General features: G+C 48.6%; 1 protein-coding gene and 1 long non-coding RNA gene across 4 annotated transcripts in view; one reads left to right on the forward strand and one right to left on the reverse strand.

Moving 5' to 3' along the window:
• LOC135915278 (rho guanine nucleotide exchange factor 5-like) overlaps positions 1 to 18,935 on the reverse strand; it is a 311,708-nt gene that overhangs the window by 50,417 nt on the left and 242,356 nt on the right. For all 3 annotated transcript variants that reach the window (XM_065448300.1, XM_065448302.1, XM_065448301.1), the window contains exon 6: positions 5,109 to 5,176. In XM_065448300.1, coding sequence (XP_065304372.1) covers positions 5,109 to 5,176 — 68 coding nt within the window. The remainder of the gene's footprint in view (positions 1 to 5,108; positions 5,177 to 18,935) is intronic.
• LOC135915282 (uncharacterized) overlaps positions 1 to 18,935 on the forward strand; it is a 269,809-nt gene that overhangs the window by 15,695 nt on the left and 235,179 nt on the right. The gene's annotated exons all lie outside the window — the stretch shown is intronic.

Raw genomic sequence — 18,935 nt, forward strand, 5'->3', positions numbered from 1 at the left:
GTCGTCCGAGGTGAATCGGCGGGCAAGCTGGCGACATTCCTCTGCTTGTCTGGCGGCTTCCGAGATAGGCAGGCATTCGGATGGGTCCGGCCGGTAGGGCAGAATGGTGTCGATGGTGTGCGAAGGATGACGGCCGTAAAGAAGGTAAAAGGGTGAGAATCCGGTAGTGGCCTGAGTCGCGGTGTTGTAGGCGTAGGTGACAAACGGAAGAACTAGGTCCCAATTAGAGTGATCAGGTGAGACATACAAGGCGAGCATGTCACCAAGAGTTCGATTAAAGCGTTCCGGTGTACCGTTAGTCTGTGGGTGATAAGCAGTGCATTTACGATGAACGATAGCGCATTCAGCAAGCAGTTGTTCGATGACTTCAGATAAGAAGGCACGGCCTCTATCGCTTAAAAGTTCACGTGGACCGCCGCTTGAGCGCCGACCACGTTCGGATATCCCTTTCATGATTTCGGAACCAGAGACTGGCCACGCCCGCGAGGTAGCATGAGACGTAGGCCAGCTTGTCCGAGTCATTCCATTTGTTGTGAACGCTCACCCGTTCGTAGGACGACAGCCACTCTTCGACGTCGTTGTCGTCGGTTCCGCTGAAGATGGGAGGCTCCCGCTGGCGAACGGTGCCAGCGCAAGGGACGGGTGGCGATGGAAGAGTCTGCTGGTCGGCGTCCGGTATGGCAGAGGGTAGCGTCCGAGAACGGAGTTCCAGGATGGTAGAGTGGAACGTTACCCCGCACCTCCACCACTTATAAAGGAGGTTTATTCGGGTTCGCAGCGACCGCCGGTTCTACGATGCACCGAGCACAGTCCCCGAGCACGAGCTTCTGCTGCGCGCTTGATGCTGCCGATGCTGCTGACTGCGCGCACGTTCGTCATCTTCCTTACAATATATATATATATATATATATATATATATATATATATATATATATATATATATATATATATATATATATATATATATATATATATATATATATATATATATATATATATATATATATATATATATATATATATATATATATATGTACACAGGGTGTCCCAGCTAACTTGGACCAAGATTTTGAAAACAGGTATGCGTTCTGCAGAGCAGAAATCGCGTGGATGTTTTAGCGTTTTTATTTTTATCTTTTTATTTAGAAGGGAAATAGAGAAAACACCGCCGGAATTGGAGAACAATTGCGTGTGTTTTGAATGACGCTTCTACAGTTATCGGTCGAGCCGTCTGACGTAGCCACTATGATGTGTTTATGTGGGTGTTTTTCTAACCTTCGGCAGTGGCCGCAGTACGCCTACAACCGTAGCATCCTGCGCTCTACGCGGTTGAACGGGACTGGCGGCCACGCATCGTTGCGCAACTTCTGAAATAACAATACGAGTCGGTTTTGGCACTTGGCAGAGCAATGAACGAGGGATTCAAAAGAATTGTAATTGTCCCGCAAATATATTTTCCAATAATTCTTCCAGAGCTAATTAAAGAAGAACGCTACTATGGACGGATACAGCTTGAGTCGGCAGTGAAGCGCCGCCCAAGCCCTAAAAACCGCCAGCCACTGTTCCTCCGCGAGGCTGCAGTTAATTCGTACTTCAAACTTTTACTGTTACCCAAATAAGGCGGTAACCACAAAAACAAAGTTATTAGCGCGTTATTTTAAAGGTTTACTTCGCCTATTATAGTGCAATGGCCAAAGCCTAATTCGTTATTGAACTGAAATAAAAGGCTTGCTTCGCTGCAACTATTGTCAAGTTTCACTTCAGTTGGCAGTGAAGTTTCACGAGTAAAAAGGGTTCAGCAGTGAAATGAATGGCACCGCAGACTTTTGAAGAGTGAAATGCTCAGACTCCATACACTTTGTGCGTGTCTGCTGCACACGTGATTGCTTCCGCTTGTGAGAAGACTCTTCAAGAACAGCAGGCGCTCCGAAGGTATCAAGTACTGACTTGACTTGACGCCATTTCGAAAAGGCCGCATGACCGCGAGTTTGTTTGCTTCTGTGATTGGCTGGCAGTGTAACAGAACCCAGCGCGGTTCGTGTGCCTTGGCGGCCAACTGCTGCTTTTTTCAAGTTGTATTCTACTGTAGTAACCTTTATTTTACCCTTTCGCTTGTTTACTTGTCCTTGGCAGTGTTCTTTCTGCTCCATATTCCTGCGCGAGTCCATTTGACGTGGTTCCTTGTTCGCCAAGTAAAGGAGAGGCGTATCTCACAGGTGTAACTGTGAGATGCACCTTATTTCAATTCTCTTTTGCGGGTTTACGCTTCTTCATGGCGAATGGTGGGCGTTATTCACATTCGTACTACTAAAGATACGCCCCCGCCTCCTCATTTGCATACAAAAGTTACCTTGTGTTGCCCCCCCCCCCTCCCCTTGGAAACAGAATCCTGGGTACGTGCCTGCTGGGCAGTATTCGGTAAGTAACACCCACCCTGGTAATTGAGTGTTGTTGTGCCATTACCACAAGCCCGGATCCCGAATCTGCAAGATGCAGAATCTATCCTGCGAGCGCCATAATTCTCCCTTCACAAGTCAAGATGCTGCGCCTTCGTGCGGGAGAAGCCTCGGCGGAGCAGCGTGTTTTGACGTGTCCGCGTGTGCCCGACGGCCCGGCGCCGCACCTCCCTTGCCGGGAGGTCACCGCGCGCGCGAACTTTGAACCGAGTGGCCAGCGCGGTCGCTGGTTGGACCCCTCGGACGACCGTCGTGTGCTGACTTTGTATTGGGCCGTTTGAGTGACAATGGGCCTCGGGGATTATAAAAGCAGCGACACGCCGCTCGAAAACAGGATCTGCCGACCCCACCGGGAGAGAGTATCGCTCCCGACTGGGGTGAGATGTGTCACGCGTTTTCGCCGGACGTCGTCGTGCGAGAACAGTCGCGTTTGTTGTGAGCACTCGGCCCCAGTGCCGACCCGTTCATGTCCTGTATGATAACCTGTATATAATGTATAAAGTCCCTTTTGTTATTCTCATCGACGCCAGGCTCGGAGTCTTCGCTACCAACGCTCTGTCACGAAACGGGTGACGAGCGCTACGGGACCACAAAGCCGTAATCGTGGTGCAGCGGTGCAAAGTTCGTAACACTGGCGGCACCGGTTGGATGTCGTAACACTGGTGGCACCGGTTGGAAGTTCGTAACACTGGTGGCACCGGTTGGAAGTTCGTAACAGTGTCTAAGGCGTTGCGTTACTAAGCCCGAGGGGGCGGGATCAAATCCCGGTTGCGGCGGCCGCATTTCGATGCGGGTGAAATGTAAAAAACGTCCGTTTACCGTGCATTGGGCGCACGTTAAAAACCGCAGGTGGTCAAAATTATTCCCGAGTCCCTGACTATGGCGTGCTTCATAATCGAATCGAGGTTTCGGCACGTAATACTCCAGACTTTAATATTAATTTATTTTCGGAAAGTAGCGCTCGTTTAAAAAAAAGAGAAAGTCACGCCAATTGATATTGTAAACGAGTTCGTTTTCAACAAAGTGCTGACAAGAATTAGTGATAGCACTTGCACGGGAATCTGAATTAAATAATGTAGCGTAACTAATTCGTCACGCGTCGAATCAATTTTAACTGGTGATCAAATAGGAAGCAATAAGTGTGATCGAAACCATAGGCCCAACTAAGCACATCGGTATACTTACTACCTGTACTTTCCATTCATGCAACGCGAAGACAAGAACGTTTCTCCCTCCGCATTGAATCGCCATAGTGGAAGCTCTTGCACTCGCTGAAATGTGAGGTTTTCGTTCGCTAACATTGCGGTAAAAGTCCGTGAATAAGGCAGTGGGGCGCTTTCTGTAAGCAGCGGTAGTGAGTGAAAAACAGTGATCGTTGACAGATGCCTCTTGGCGTTTGCACCGACTGACCCTTTTTCATATCTTCGTTTATTTTCTCTTTATCTCTTTTACCTAGAGGCTATGTCCCGCTAATGCATCTAGCCTTCGCACCCAGTCTTCACAAGAGTAACATCGAAACAACAAAATAGTCGTCGAAGTTCTGCGCTTGTTTCTTTCTCGCAACAGTCACTGACTCGGGACGTTTCGCGGGTTCCTCAGCATTGCACGGTTTTAGCGAGAGCGTGTCAAGTTCTTGTTCGAAATTAGATCACGTCTTTGGCAGTGATGAACGAGTTGCGTGTCGGCACAGCGAATACACGCGGAAGGCGGTGCAGTCGCTCAGCAACTGGAAAAAAAGTTGGCAAGCGGTCTGCAGAAGCGAACACGCCCAAGCGCGCTAACAGAAGCTGAACACTGCGGGATCTTCCGTGTCACCAACGTTCAAACAGGAACAACCCACGAGAGGTCGCGCGTGACGTTTTTTGGCGGAGCCATGCTGAGGTATGACGGGACGGTGTATGTGGTTGGCTTTACGCGGCCGCGAGCTTCGTTATGCGCGATCGATGCCAAACTCAATTGCGATTCCAGCCGCGCGCGCTCGCAGTTCTTATTCGAAAGCGCGCCAAGGGCGTGGGAAAAAAACGGGCGGGGGGAGGGGGGGGGGTTGCGTATACGTAAGTGCATGAGAGTTTTGATCTAGAATTTAGAAATTCCAATGTGCTGCCTCAGAGCGGCGAAAAAAAAAAGGAAAGAAAGAAAGAAAGAAAAAACAGGCAGGTAGCTCACAAGGCATTCTATTCCTTGAAGGAAAACTGTCCTACAAGTTCGTGAAGGAACCGAATTCGTCTCGTGCCGTCCGGAAGCCTCCTCCGTTCAAAACGGAAGCGCTTGCAGAACCAGATGATGTGCTCTCTGTATATCGCCCTCTTCTTAGCACTCACTGCAAGATGGAGTAGTGGCACGGCTGACCTTAAAATACAGGTGTGTAGGATCGGTACTCTGTACACATAGGGCGGTGGCTTCCATGCAGCTAAATCCTTTTACAACACAGCGCTCATGCGATGGAAGCCATGTTTCTAGCGGACAGAGCTTTTAAGGAAGCCGTGAGTGCTGTAAGCTCACTTAAGCGTCTTCCAGAAGATACTAATATCCCTTGCAGATTTGCCTTGTAGCGAAATCTCCCAGTGTGCTTATCAGCTTGGGATGTGCCAAAACATAGTCTTTAATGAATGAGAATGAAGTAATCAGAAACGAGCCAACGCTCGCTCTTACCTCCGTCTGAAGGTTAGGTGACGGCAGGCTGAGGTAGGCTGCTTTGCCATCACGGCAAGCTCCAAGCCCTGCGTGAGAAAAAGAAAAGGAAAGGCGAAGAAGACAGGCGGTGAGTGTCGAGTGCAAGGTTCAGATAGAAACAGGCAGCTAAGTACACATACACTTCAGAGGCTTCAAACATGTTACTTAATTTTTTTTTCTCTGCGACAACGGCACGATCGAAAAACGAGGAGCTTTTCTTTTTCTTGACAGGCATGCGTGATATTTCTTTCCCTCTTACCCATCCCTAAGTGCAGGGAAGTTGGCCTGATGTTTATCTTCAGGAGAACCTCCCTGCATTTTGCATCTCCCAACCAACGTGAGACGTCGGTTCCGTTATGTACATCTGCTGGCCATGCGACCCACAACACAGACGCGTAGATCGCTTGTTTTAATATGTTGCGTGTTCTCTATTCCAGTTAAAAAGAGAAAGAAATGGGCGGTTTAAATCTTCGCTCGGACTCGGGAAACCAGGATAGCCCTTATCAAGCGGGCACTCCTACAGCGCGAGATATGGGAATTTAAGTTGGCGAAATCCTTGCGCAAATACAGTGTGTCGCTCGAACGCAATCCGGCTGAGGCAAACTCATTTTCGCAACGTGCAGTGTAGGCCTGGATTAGTCTGTGCTCGCCGGGCGGAAAACGACGAGCACCGCCCCTAATGGAGGCGTCGAGAATTCAGGCGCATGAGCGAAGGATCTTGTGTAAACTATAGTGTGCGCAGTACTTCCTTCTGCGCGCCATAGGCAACGTGGATTATTGTAGTGTATATAATTACATCGGATTGGTATAAAAGTAAATAACGTGTGAAAGTTGCTATGCGAAGTGCGCCATCTGCTTCGGTGACAACCATATACTGTCTGGAAAAGCGCGCACACACTGGCAGCCATTAACTGTCTTGGTACAAGCCATAAATCGATAAAAAATGATAAAGTAGTGACAACTGTCACGCTAAGTGGATCCGTTCGTAATCTATAGACAAGCGCAGCAAGAACACATTTTCAGCTCGTTGCGGGGTATTTCCATATTGACGCGGCGGTCAAACCTTGTGCAAACCTAGTAACTCCCCCCCCCCCCTCCTTTTTTTTTCTTTTTGCTGGCCACTGTCGCACGACGGCTGCGCACATGATGAATCCTTTTCGAGGGAATCATTCGTGACGCAGCCAGCGGTGACGAAACACTCGGCAAATCAAATTATTGCCCCTCCTCCTGCCGATTCGAAGGTTTCCCATCATCTGCTGAGCGAAGCACCACCGACAGCGTTGGCTGCTGGCGTGACTCGACTTCACTGCCGCCCGTTCCATTAGTTATACACACCAAGCATCCTGCTGCCTGCACCCACGGGAACGAGCCACTCTGCCACCTTCTTTGCCTCTCGCTTTTCCATTTAAGTGCCCTTTTCCGTCATACACGTGTGGCGTGGGAGAAACAAACTTTCACTGCGATATTTGTGCCGGTTGTGTTGGTAATCTTATTTGGCTCTTTGCGTTACGCTCTGAAGGGAGATGAAAACAACAGCCCATCAGTGACAGCTTGAGGAGCCCTCACTTCTCATCGCGGATAATGACAGGAGGAATAAAATTCGAAGGTGACTCAACCTCTAGTTGACGTAGATGAAAGAAAGCCTGAGCGAGTCGGGGGAGGAGAGGGGGGGGGGTGAGAACGGATGTACGAATGGGATGTTGTTGTGAGAGCTGCGCTTATGCGACGTTTCATCGGCGTCAAATAGAGGTTAAATCGCCTTCCAAATTTGTGTCATCAGTTGTCACCGCCATTATCATTGTCATCACATACCTTGTGGCCCCTGTTGCGCACTTATATTTAGAGTGCATTATCCGCGGAATCAGTCCACGAAAGTGGTTAGAAACACACGTGTCCTATGCGGAAATGCGAGGTTAACTCGCGACGAAAGGCTTCGTCTTCTAAAGACCTAAATGGTGTAACAGAAATAATATGAGATTAGGTGCTGTACATGATAAAGATCTGAGATCGATGTTATAATGCCGATGTTACAGTACGCGATACGATTGAGCTTTATAATGTTTGGGAAGTGGATGCAGAAAACGCGCAGTAAACAGTCGGTGCCACGAGAACCGAGACATAAATTGCCTCTCGCTTCCTCGTTGACGTTCTTCATCACCCAAACGCTCGTTATAGACGTAATGCTTTCGTCACTCAAAGCGGACGGAGAGTGTTTTCTCCGTATACCAGAACCTTATACAGATGCATTGCGCCGTGGTGGCGGAAGAACACCACAGCGCATGCGCAAAAAGCAGCGCTGTTCTTGTGAACACTTAGTCCCGTACAGTAAGGGAACGGGTTATCCGGTTTGCTACTGCTTTCTAGTAAAGAGTTTTAGTCATGCGTCGTTAATAAAGAGTTTTAATCATGCATCGTTTTCGTATGAACCTGCTCCGTTTTCGCCGTACGGAAAGAACTACCTCGTAGTCAAGGGGCTTTCCCGTGCGGTAACGAAGCATCGAAAAAGCTCTGTAATGACCCTAACGTAAACTACTTAATTTTTGTGGAGACGCCAGTGAGATAATATTCGTTAACATTTCCAAAATAAATAAATAAATAAATAAATAAATAAATAAATAAATAAATAAATAAATAAATAGCGCGAAATGCTTTTCCGCATTTCATTAGAAATGCTTTAGTCCTTCGTGACGTCTTCCCATTATGAAGCTTTGCCAATGTGCCCATATGTGAGGTCATTTGTCTATTCAGGAAGGCTTTTGTAAGTTCAGGGAGTAAGAAAAGCATGCATACTAGTTCAGCTTATTCACTATAGACGGGGCGGGGCGGAGCCACGAAACGTCGCCATACAATCCGTTCGTAAGAATTATTCAACCGTACTTCATTTCGGTGCTTGAGGTTCTCTTCATGCTTTTCGATAGAAACCGGCTTCACTTTATTTTTTTCATTTAATAATAAAAAAAAACGTGTACGTTACTCGGAAGCGACCAAAAAAGCCAAACCGCTCTGATCTTATGTTCGTTCAGCCAGTCGCTGGAGCACCTGGTGCATAAGGATCGTTCCTGTTTCTTCTCCGTTTGGAAAGGCCCATATCTTTTAGCTTCGGCGAGTTTCTGTCGTCGAGCGGATATCTGCTCTTGAGCGCACTCGACAGAGTAATTGGACTCAGGTGCTTTCTTGGCGGGATCTTGCGCGTGCGCGCCCACTTCAAAGTCTGCGCTGCACTTAGGCACTCCCTCCCCCGCCGTCTTTTTGGGGGCGACGTCCCCGCTAGCCGAGACGGTGGAGTTAATGCCATTTACGATGACGTAGTATGCTCTCGTGAAAGCCACACGCGCGAGTCTGCCAATCGCAGTGCGAGGCACCCACGCCATCTTGCAGCGACGGCCTTTACCGTCGAGTTGTTTTGACGGCATAGGCAAAAGCTGCGCGCGTGCCGCAAATGCCGAACAGTCCCGCCCCGAACACCATTTCTAGACGGTGTTCGAGTTACGCGAAAACTGGCCGAGAGAGTTCACATTTCACGATAAGCGTCGGCTGAACCTTCCGCCTGTACAGACCGCATTCTACTCAGCTTAAAAGAGAGAGATGGAGAGAGTGCAGGTGTGCGCCGCACTATGTTCTGCCACGATCCACAAACCACGGTCGCTGCGGCCGAATTCCGATGAAGGTGGAACTCAACAACACCTCTTCAGGGACTGATATTGACGGAGCCGGCGGACGTTATGCAACTATACCTCTATAACGCCGGCCATGCAAATAACGGTTCAAATCGCGTTGCCAGGTATTTATGAGGGAGAGCAGGCGCTTCGCTTGGTGTTATCAGCTCACCTCCTAGTCGTTTTGACGTCGGCCAGTGTCGCTTGCTGGAATGTCAGAATGATTTGCCAGGATTTTCCAAAGAAATAAAGACGCAGAGTTTTGCGAGGATTGGAACTATCGACCCAGAGATCGCCAGTTGAAGATTCTACCTCTCAGTTACTCCACTAACGTTTTTTTTTTCATTGTCTACTTGCCATCACGCACAAAAGCACAACACTTGACTAATGGTAAAAATGCTCGTCACAGCTTGGCTCCTCAGTGCATGTGCGAAATACATCTTACATCTAGCTCAGCTACATCGTCGATGCTGCAGCAAATTGAGAACACTGCGCCTGGACAATACTGTGCCTATAGCCTCATACCCGCTAGTTAAAATGATTGGCTGACGTTCCGTTCTGCAGCTTATTCATACACCAGCGCCAAGGTGAATGAATTTAGACGAAACCGGTGGCAGAAAGCGAAAGGTTTAGGAAAAAGAAGAAAAGAGAGAGTCGTCTGTATCCGCTTCTCCGCCACCAGGGAGCGTCACCTACATAAAAGAAGACGACTCGGCTAGACGCATCACTCCGTAAATTTTCTTCCTCTCGAAAGGAGATCGCCTCTCGCACATTTTCAAATGTTTACTCTAAGCAATATCGCATGAAGCTGTGCAACATTAAATACGTATAAAATTGCGCCCGCCATTGCGTCAGTGCATTGCATTGTTGTTGTGGCCCAAAATCATGGCTCAAACCTACGAGAGTGATTGGCTACACTGGAGGCAATGAAAAGTGCACCCATCGAAAACAAATAATAAAAAATACATCAACAAAGTAGAACAGTGCACAACATAAGGGCAACATAATTTTGATAAGAGAAAGATTAAATACACACCGTGCACAATCGGAAACTCTTTGCATGCTAACCTGCTGGACACTTCAATAAACTTATGCAGTGCTACTATAATGGACCTGTAGCTCGTACCAAGCTGCCGCCATTGTTCTCTTTCGCCACCTCTTCCGCGTGCGAAAGCGGGGCGTGGCACAGACATCCAACGACTCCTTAACACAACGGTGCTAAACTGCCACCTGCCGCTACAGCTGTCAAGGACATTGCTCCAAGATGCACGACAAAATCTCGGAGTCATTGAAGTAGAAGTGCGTGAACCAATCTCCACAGTCAGCGCAATACCGGGCCATCCCGCGGCAATTTTGTTGCTTGACTACAATACATAATGATGTTTTACAGCGCTGGTAATATATGTAAACAATTTTGTGATGCTTTGTAATGCGTTTTATTTCCAGCTCATTTCTATCCGTTTAGCAGAAACAGCCTCTTCTTCATGAGACTGATGGGCCATTACCGGATTCAGTATAGTTAGTGTTACACACCTACTCGCATCACGATCCTTCCGTGAACCATTAAACCTGTCCGCCATTAAAACTTTCGTGGTACCGAGTTTTGGGTGCGATTTAAAGAGCCTCAGTCGGCCTCTCACAGCATAATTTTAGCTTTGGCACGTAATAACTGCATAAATTTAGTATTGTAATCTCAGCAACATATTAATCTTGGCTATATACAAGGTAACGTCACACTAGTGGGGTTTCTTCTAGTCGTGCCTAAATATACTCTCGTAAGGTGATTCGAACGTAGCTCGGATGAAGGAATGGCAAAGCCGGGATGGTGCCTCATGACGTGACGTTTCCATTTTTTCGCAGCGTGTGCATGTCATATTAAGGTTAACCCAACATTGCATAGTGGAAGTTCCCTCAGCGGTACGGAATGCTTGGTTACCGCACAGAAACAACGAGGCCAAAACGTAAAAAAACAAATCCCGCGTAGGGTATGGGCGCCGGTTGACACGGGAGAGTCTCAGATGATGTCAATTTCAGCACGGAAGGACCAGTAGATAAACACACACGACGAGGGATGTACAGTTGGACGTGTTGACTCGGCTTCCTAATTTCGCTACCGGCCGTCAGAGGCCTGGTGATTTGCCTCGCTTCATTGTCAGGCCATTCGAAAACACGGCGCTGTCAACGCAAGCTGCTTTAATTTGACGTCACTGCGACCGGGTGGAGTGATACAGAAGGAGAAAGAGGCGACCTGAAGACTAAGCCAACATGCGGACTGCGCCAACAGTACGCCGCCAGATGGATCGTGAGTAAATACTTTCGCGTCGGTTGGCGATCCGATGAAGAGATTTCTCGGACTGTGCCAAAAGATCAGCAAGGGCAACTCGAATGGTAACTTCGTCGCTATTAATGCGATAGAAACTTCTCGCGTGACGTCGCACCCTGCGAGGCTGGCAGTGCTGTGGGAATCCGATGACGTCACGGCATTTCTTCCACCCTGTCCGTGCATTGTCTCGAAAATAGAGACGATAGATGGCAGCGGCGCTTCTGCGCCCAAGCTTCGCTTCGTCACTTCTGCTCTCGCTGGTGTAACCACTCGGCGCGCACTGAAACTTCTACCCAATAACTGCGCCCTTCTCCTACCCCACGTCGACATGTACGATGTTTAGGTAGCGTTCCTAGTTTGGATTATACAGCAGTGTGAACGACACCAAACTGTAGAGCATCGTGCACTAACGGTGCCTATTCGATACTACTTCTCGCTCTACCTTTAGTGGGCGCTATTGCGCTTAGAGGAGATGGCTTCTGGATACGCAGCCACGAGCGAGAAATCACGCTAGGAGACGTCCAAGTTCGATCCAGCCGCACACCGTAATAACGGCAGAAGAGGGCGCTTCCTATCCTTATCTAAAGCCTCTTCCTTATCGGATTAAGGACGCCCTCTTGTGTCGTTATTACGCCGCGCGCCTGGATCAAACTGTTAGTGTGCATGAAAATCGTGTAAAAGGGTGGTCCGACAGAAGCATGTTGTCTGGGAATGAAAAGAGGAGAAGATATCAGTGCCGTGTTCCACCTTCTTTAAGTTTTTAAAGGCAGCGTTCATTCACTTATTCTTTTCTAGGTTGCGTAATGACCTTAACGCCTTTCTTATACGTTCCTCCACTAAACGCTTTGCACGGGCTCCAGAACATACGAGGTAGCGCAATGCATCGACAGAGGTGCTTGTCACTGCGGCTCACTAACGCTCTTCGGCGACTTCCAGTGTTAAAAACTTTCTTGCAATTCATTTCGTGCTTTTCTTCACATGCCCTCCGAGGAATGTTATTGAAGCGCACTAACCTTTTCAGTGGACAAGCTGCTCTGCTTGATTTGAGTCACTGGCTGCAGATTACTATAGCATAATACCAGCGTACTGAACTTAATACTGTGCGACGAGAAATTCCTAAATACGGATGCTCTATATAAAAAATGAAGAAAAATAAAGCTTATGTGTAGCCCTATGTAACAATACAAATATTGATTTTCTCGTGCTCCGTTAAAAATTAATCGGAACTTACTTTCTGTGCGCCCTTCGTAGATAGTCATTCTGCCATTGCAGTGATATAATTCTGCGTTCAAAGATGATGATTGATTTTGGTTGAATATTACAATTGATAGTTGATTTTGAAGATAATTCTGCGTTCTGTGATTGCCGTCACAATCACAGAGCGTTAACACAGAGCGTCAAAATATGGCGTCACCAGCGCTGATACGTGACGATGTGTCTTCTATTCGGGCGTTCCGTGAGTTGTAATACAGACATGCTCAATTGATTGATTGAGTTTAACTTTTAACTAAGCAAAACTTTGGCCATGACAGACGCCGTGGTGGAGGTGTCCAGGTTAACATTGACAACCTGGAGTTATTTCACGTGCATCGAAATGTATGTACAGGAGCGTCTGTGCATTTCGCTCCCATGAGAAGACCGCCGCCGTTGTCAAGAATCGAACCCGCGAACCCGTGAAAAGTAGCAGGACCCCGTGGTCACAGAGCGAACGCGACCGGGCACAGGCTAAATAAAGTCCCTACTAGAGAACTTATTCTGCCTGTCCGTATGCCGTATTACCACTTTCGGAGTGACCGTCGTTTGTGAAAGCGGGCGTGGAAACCCGGATAAAACACCAGACAAGAAGGTTCACGGCTGCAAGAGCACGTCGAAAAAGTTATAGCGCAGAAAGCCTGTAGACGCAACGTCACTCTATCTTCGCTACCGTATACCTGAATTTCGCCGCAAGACTCGTTAAATGGACATGAAAAAATCCAGTATTCGTTGTTTCTTCTTTCTTTTCTTCTCGCTTTGATTTCACATACAACGCTCTCTTTGGCATACCCTCCAATCGGATTGTTGGCCTCCGTGTGCAAAAAGGCGAGAGTTCTTTCGTCGCGCGTCGCGGCTTCAGTATAGGTCGAAGATGTCCACGGAATTCCACGATTCCTCGAGCTCTCGAGAGATGTGCAGTAAGAAGAAAGAAAGGAAGAAAGAAAGAAGGAAAGAAAGAAAGCCAACAGACAGGCGTCTTCATAAACTTCGAGACACACGCGGATTTCCTTCCAAATAAGAGCCCGCGACCACGAGCGCCGCCATACAGGCGCCGCCTCGGCCAAAAGCGGGCGTGGAGCACCGCCCACGCCCGGTGATATTAGCGCGACTCGGCGCATTGATAGAAGAAGCCAGTTCACGCAGCCGCGAGGTGCGGCCCCCTTCTTTTTTCGTTGAAAAGGCAACAAAGAACAACGAGAAGAGAGAAACAGCGAGCGCGCTGTCTCTGCGGTCCTTCTTTCGCACACTTGCTCCGAGTGCATCACCCGCAGTCAAATTGAAGAGCGCAGTTCGCTCGGCGAAGAAGAGCCACGCTTGCCGAGAAGCCTGCGGCCACTGCGCGAGTACCGGCCGCAGTACCCGGCTGTGCCGCGGGAAAGCCAAACAATGGACGGCGCCCACGAGCGCGCCGTCGAGAGATTCTGCCCTGTTGCGGTGCCGCGAGTGCGTTGTATACACAAAGAGCGGCGGCCACATAGCTTCACCTCGCAATTGTTTCGAAGTGTGCTTTGCCTCGCCTTCTTTGTTCTTTCCTCTTTCCGGCTGATGCGGCCGCCGAGGATAATATATATATATATATATATATATACACATGGGCTTGGGACTCTGCCGGTATGTGATGCCCGCAACACGAAAACCGTGCAGTGTTGTGGAGACTAGATCCAAGGTGTCAATCTGTTTAGAAATATGCACTCGCAGAGTTGTTCCAACGAAACTGACGTTCGCGATTGGGTGGTAACCTAGCACCACTGTCACGCGCATGCTTTCAATGAGCATCGAAACTGAAGGCTATTGAAATCTACGAGCCCCACTGGACGCCTTCCTCGAGCTTATGCAAAGGGTTAATCGTGATCGAAATTTTTTTATCCAGATCGGGCTCAATCGCCATTGGCAGTGCCAGTGCGGTACCGGTACAGTTGGTTCCTGCTAACACTGACAATCAAGGGGCTGTCTGAAATATATATTGCTTAAAACTGTAAGCCAATATGAAGTCAGTTAAATGTAAAGTAGCGCTATTAAAATGTATTACCGTGTGCTGGTTATTGTGGTTCGCCAGCAAACCGGCCTAGGTTTACGCTCTTTAACTGGTGCTTCACAAAGATGACTGGCATTAAATACTGCCGAGGCTTTCACTACCTAAAACGTCCCTCCTCCTTTCTCATGCTCCCGCAAGGCCACACGACGTGACGTGTTGTTGGCGACGCTCTTTTGTCCCCAGCATGTTTCTTGCTATGTTGGGCGACTGCGCCCTGCCCGTTATAAAACTCAGCCGAGTGCGAAGTAATATTTTTTTAGGAGACGCTGTCTTGCAGCCAGCTATCGATCGTTATCAGCCAGCCACAATTGGGCGCCGCAAGTATACTCGCGACACAATTAATAACGCGCGGAGAGGTTTGTCTGTACATAACTTAGCATGCTTCTGTCATATCTATATACTTATAAAAATAATTTCTGTAGACGCTCTGTGAAACTGTATATGGACACCTTTCTTACAAGTATTACGACTATCTACAGAAAGCCTGAAAAATCTATACCCTTGAGCTTTTCGGTTATTATTTAGTACAACCTACACACCGCCAGAAAACAGCCTATTTGTAAGCCTCTTGATCACACTAGAACACTGACTAGTGTTCTAGTGTGATCAAGAGGCTTACAAATAGGCTGTTAAGGCTGATCATAGGCTAGTTAAGCTTTTTCTGCAAACGGTCTATATTTTTTGTTTGTTTATTTAAGGCAATCTTATAACGTCGGGGCCAAGGCTAAAAGCGAACGCCTACCTGGCTACACCGTGACACCCTTGTAGCTGCAGCAGAGAGGCAAAAAAAAAAAAAATCTTCAACAGCACATAACAGTGAAGCACAGGCAAACAGCGCTTAACTGTGTGCAGATTCCGCAACAGTTCTTGTGAAAACATTTTGCGACAGATCGTGCACAACGTCACTTTAGCCGAAATAATGGAGGAAGAAGAACGAAATAAGAAAAGAGCAAACATGCTTCGTGTATGGTCTAATGCACGAGTCTAAAAACAATGCGACACATTACACGAGAAGCTTACAGTGTGTCTATAGCGTGTACAATCTCATTTTTATTTTGTAATGTGCGTACCTTTAGCAGTGGTGCACGTTATTAGAACGGGCAGAGCGTAGTCGCCCAACATAGCAAGAAACGTGCTGGAGACAAAAGAGCGTCGCCAACACGTCACGTCGTGTGGGCTTGCGGGAGCACGAGAAAGGAGGAGGGAGGGAGGCAGGGAAAGGGGGGGGGGACGCGGCCGCTTTTTGTCAGCGCTGGCGACAACGCGGTGTTGTCGCACTTGTCAGCGACAGCGTGTCTCTGTCAAGCCGCGCTTTATGTGGGCTCGGTGGCGATGCAGTCGACCGCTCCTGCACGCTTCTAAGTTATTTTTGGTGGGTTACAGTGAACCGGCAGTGGCGCGGTTGGTCAAAGCAGTTGCTAAAAGGAGTAGCCTCGTCCTACGCGCAAATTTAGCAGTAATAACAAAATAATGCCTACCACATTTCCTTTCCTTATTTATTTATTTTTTATTTTTTACAAGCAACGATCACGTTTACAAGTTTCTTCTGTTAGAGGTTTCCCAGCGCAACTGGAGAACTTGGACCATGCCTCATTTTTTGCAACCTGCAAGTTCATGAAAGCAGCCCGAGTGGCGAAATACAGCGCAACACAGAGTACAAAAAAAAGAACAAAGAAAGAAAGAAAGAAAGAGAAAAAGAAAGAAGGAAAACCACAACAAAAGAGGCAAAGAGAGGACCGGGGGGCGGTGCGGGCTCAAAATTTGTCTATGTATTTATTCTCTTTATCTAAGAAGCATCGAGTACGTCGTTCGATAATTCCCTCATTTCCTCCCTCGTATAAGGGATTGTTTAGAGAATATTGTGATATTTAGTTTAGCAGAATTCGGTTCACCTGCTCCATTTCAATCTTCGTTAACGACCTGAAGGGGTTCACTTATGATCCCGACAGGACTCCTTTGTTGTGCGTCAGAAGCTCTTAGCGAGGCCACTGCAATACCCTCAGCATGACTTCCTTTCTTTCCATTCTTTCCAAATGAGGTCTTTATTTTCCCATTTCGGAGTCGTTATCCTTTGACGACACACCTCCTCTCCTTGTTCCTTTCATCCTCTCCCTTCCTATTTTTTCCGTCCTTCTTCCTTTGTTACTCTAACCAAACTTCTCCGGGATCGAGCTCACGAAAACGGTGCAGCATTGCAAAATATAAAGCCGCGCTCAGGTAACCGATAGCCAACTATACACAACTCAGATGGCGCGCAAGGATGCTGCTTCGCAATTGTCGAGCGCCGTAACTGTGACAACAAGGACCGACCACAGTCCGTCGCGCTGCGATGAGCACGTTGCTGCTCCTGTCCTACTACGCCACACTATATACTAGTCGCTACGCGAGCTATATCCTAGCCGCGCGGGCACAGGTCAAACACAATAAGCAGTCGCACCATGCCATGCTACTCTGAATAGTGCATACGCTACCTGTATAGTCGCGCAATGGTCAGGGGCACTCTGACACTACTGCACCCAGAGAACAAAGGATAAGAGTGCAATTCCTTTCGTTGTGTAGTAACTGTATGTACCGTATTTAACTAGAATATTTTACTATCCGCTTTCTAATGTATGCTATAGTCATCGGAGTGCGAGATGTGCTTAACATGGAGTTAAATGCTTGTATGAGTAAATGCTGTTCGCGCTACTTACACCACTTACGAGGAACGGCTTTATTCTTGCCGAGCCCGAGCTAGCGCGACGAAGACCACACAACGTGCGCGAATGATAGTATGTGCAGAGGAAAAATATTTGCGCGCGATGACGCTACCTATAAATGAGGAAGGTGGAAGTCACAGCCGCATATTGCGCTCACGCTAATTCGCCCTCGCAGCGGAAGCGGGCGCTTGGCCGCGTGCGAGTATTATGAAATGCACCGAGTATATGGTTTTAAACGAGATACATGCACTGTCTCTGTTCCACGGCAACGACGGTCGGAAGAAGCACGAACAATAGAGGACCGATAGCTAACGGCGGATGTCTGCTCAATAATTTCGCAAGGTCCAATAAAACGACTGAGGCAGTTGTCGCACAAGCCGAGAGCGCGCACACCCCCTTAAACGTGGCGCGCAAGCTGGGTGAACGCAGTCCAGCAGTGCGAGAACGCCTTAAGATGGAGTTGAATACGGGGCTGACAGTATATCACCTGAACAAATTTGGGGCAGCTTCGCACCAGTGGCGCGAAGACTGGGCAAACAGCGAAGCTGGCGGCCCCACCTAAGTTATTATTGGTTCGGCTAAGTTTATGCGTGGTTTCTTCTGCGACAAGACATGCCTGAAAAGAACCGAGGTGTTATTTACATACCGACTTGCTACCCCGAAGAACGCGTTCGCATGGATTTCTGAACTTGCCGCTGAAAGTTCGCCACGACTCGCGGGCCCGAATCGTTTCGTCGACGCGTCTGGTTGCACGCACACTTTTGCTCGGTAACGCGAGCTCGTAACTCCGAATCTTCTGCAACTCGCTGACGCTTCGCCGCCGCTTCACCGGCGTGATATTCGGGATGGGACCGACGTCGTCGCATCCGTTCTCGTGTAGCGGCGCGGCGGCTTTCGGCGCCGCGCTTCCTCCTCTTCGGGAGTGACGCCCTTCTTCTGTCGCCCCATCTCTCTCTTCGTCGCACACCCGGCTGTTGGCGCGGCGGGGGGTGGGGGGTAGGGGAGGGAGGAGTTGCTTTTATACCCCCGTGGTGACGTCACAGCTTAGATTCGCATGTGCGCATGCGCGGTCTCCGTACGGCGCGGCGAGGCAAGCTACGGTGAAGCGTTGCCGGCGCGCGCGATAACGTCATCGCTCGGCGAGGAGAGCAGTCACATTAAGTCACATTATCAGGTACGATGGGCACTACGACTGGCAGTTTCACACGCCAGCCACGATGGCAACAAGTCACAGTGGGCTCCACTATAAAGAATAAGCGACGTTATAACAGTGGTAACACCACCTCGCACTGATAGTAGCATCAAGACGGCCGCTGGTGGCACGCAATCGCACAGGCACTGGGCGGCCACAGCGTATTTGGATCTGCATGCGACGGGATCTGCGATCTCCGAGCCCTTGATTTGCCCCCGAAGCTCACTTTCAATGGCTCCCGCAGACCCTGCACGGTTTTTCTGTTCCCGCAGGGTAGGATAAGCCTTTCTTCTGAAAGCAACTGGAAGCTCCCAACGGCGGAATATGCACCTGTCATGAGCAGAAGCCTTTCTTCTTTTTTTTCTGGACTGGTCTACGTTTCGGTCTCTTTGTTGACGGCTCTCGGCGATTCGCCGTTCGTTTTCGCGATGCCTGCGCCGTCTCCTCCCGTTTCTTGACTCGGGAACCTTTTCGTCGTCGCGGTCTTTTTGCCTCTAAGGGATTCACCCCGTTCTCCCTTTCTTCTTCCCGCTTCTTTTCACTTAAAATTTTGCTTGCACAATTCCAGAGCGCGCAGCAGTGAAACTGATTTTCTTTTTTTACGGTTCCGCGCTGTTCGATCGGCCGAAAATCCCTCCCGGGTGGTA

This window comes from Dermacentor albipictus, chromosome 5 (assembly GCF_038994185.2).
Source record: "Dermacentor albipictus isolate Rhodes 1998 colony chromosome 5, USDA_Dalb.pri_finalv2, whole genome shotgun sequence".
NCBI classification, from domain to species: Eukaryota; Metazoa; Arthropoda; class Arachnida; order Ixodida; family Ixodidae; genus Dermacentor; species Dermacentor albipictus.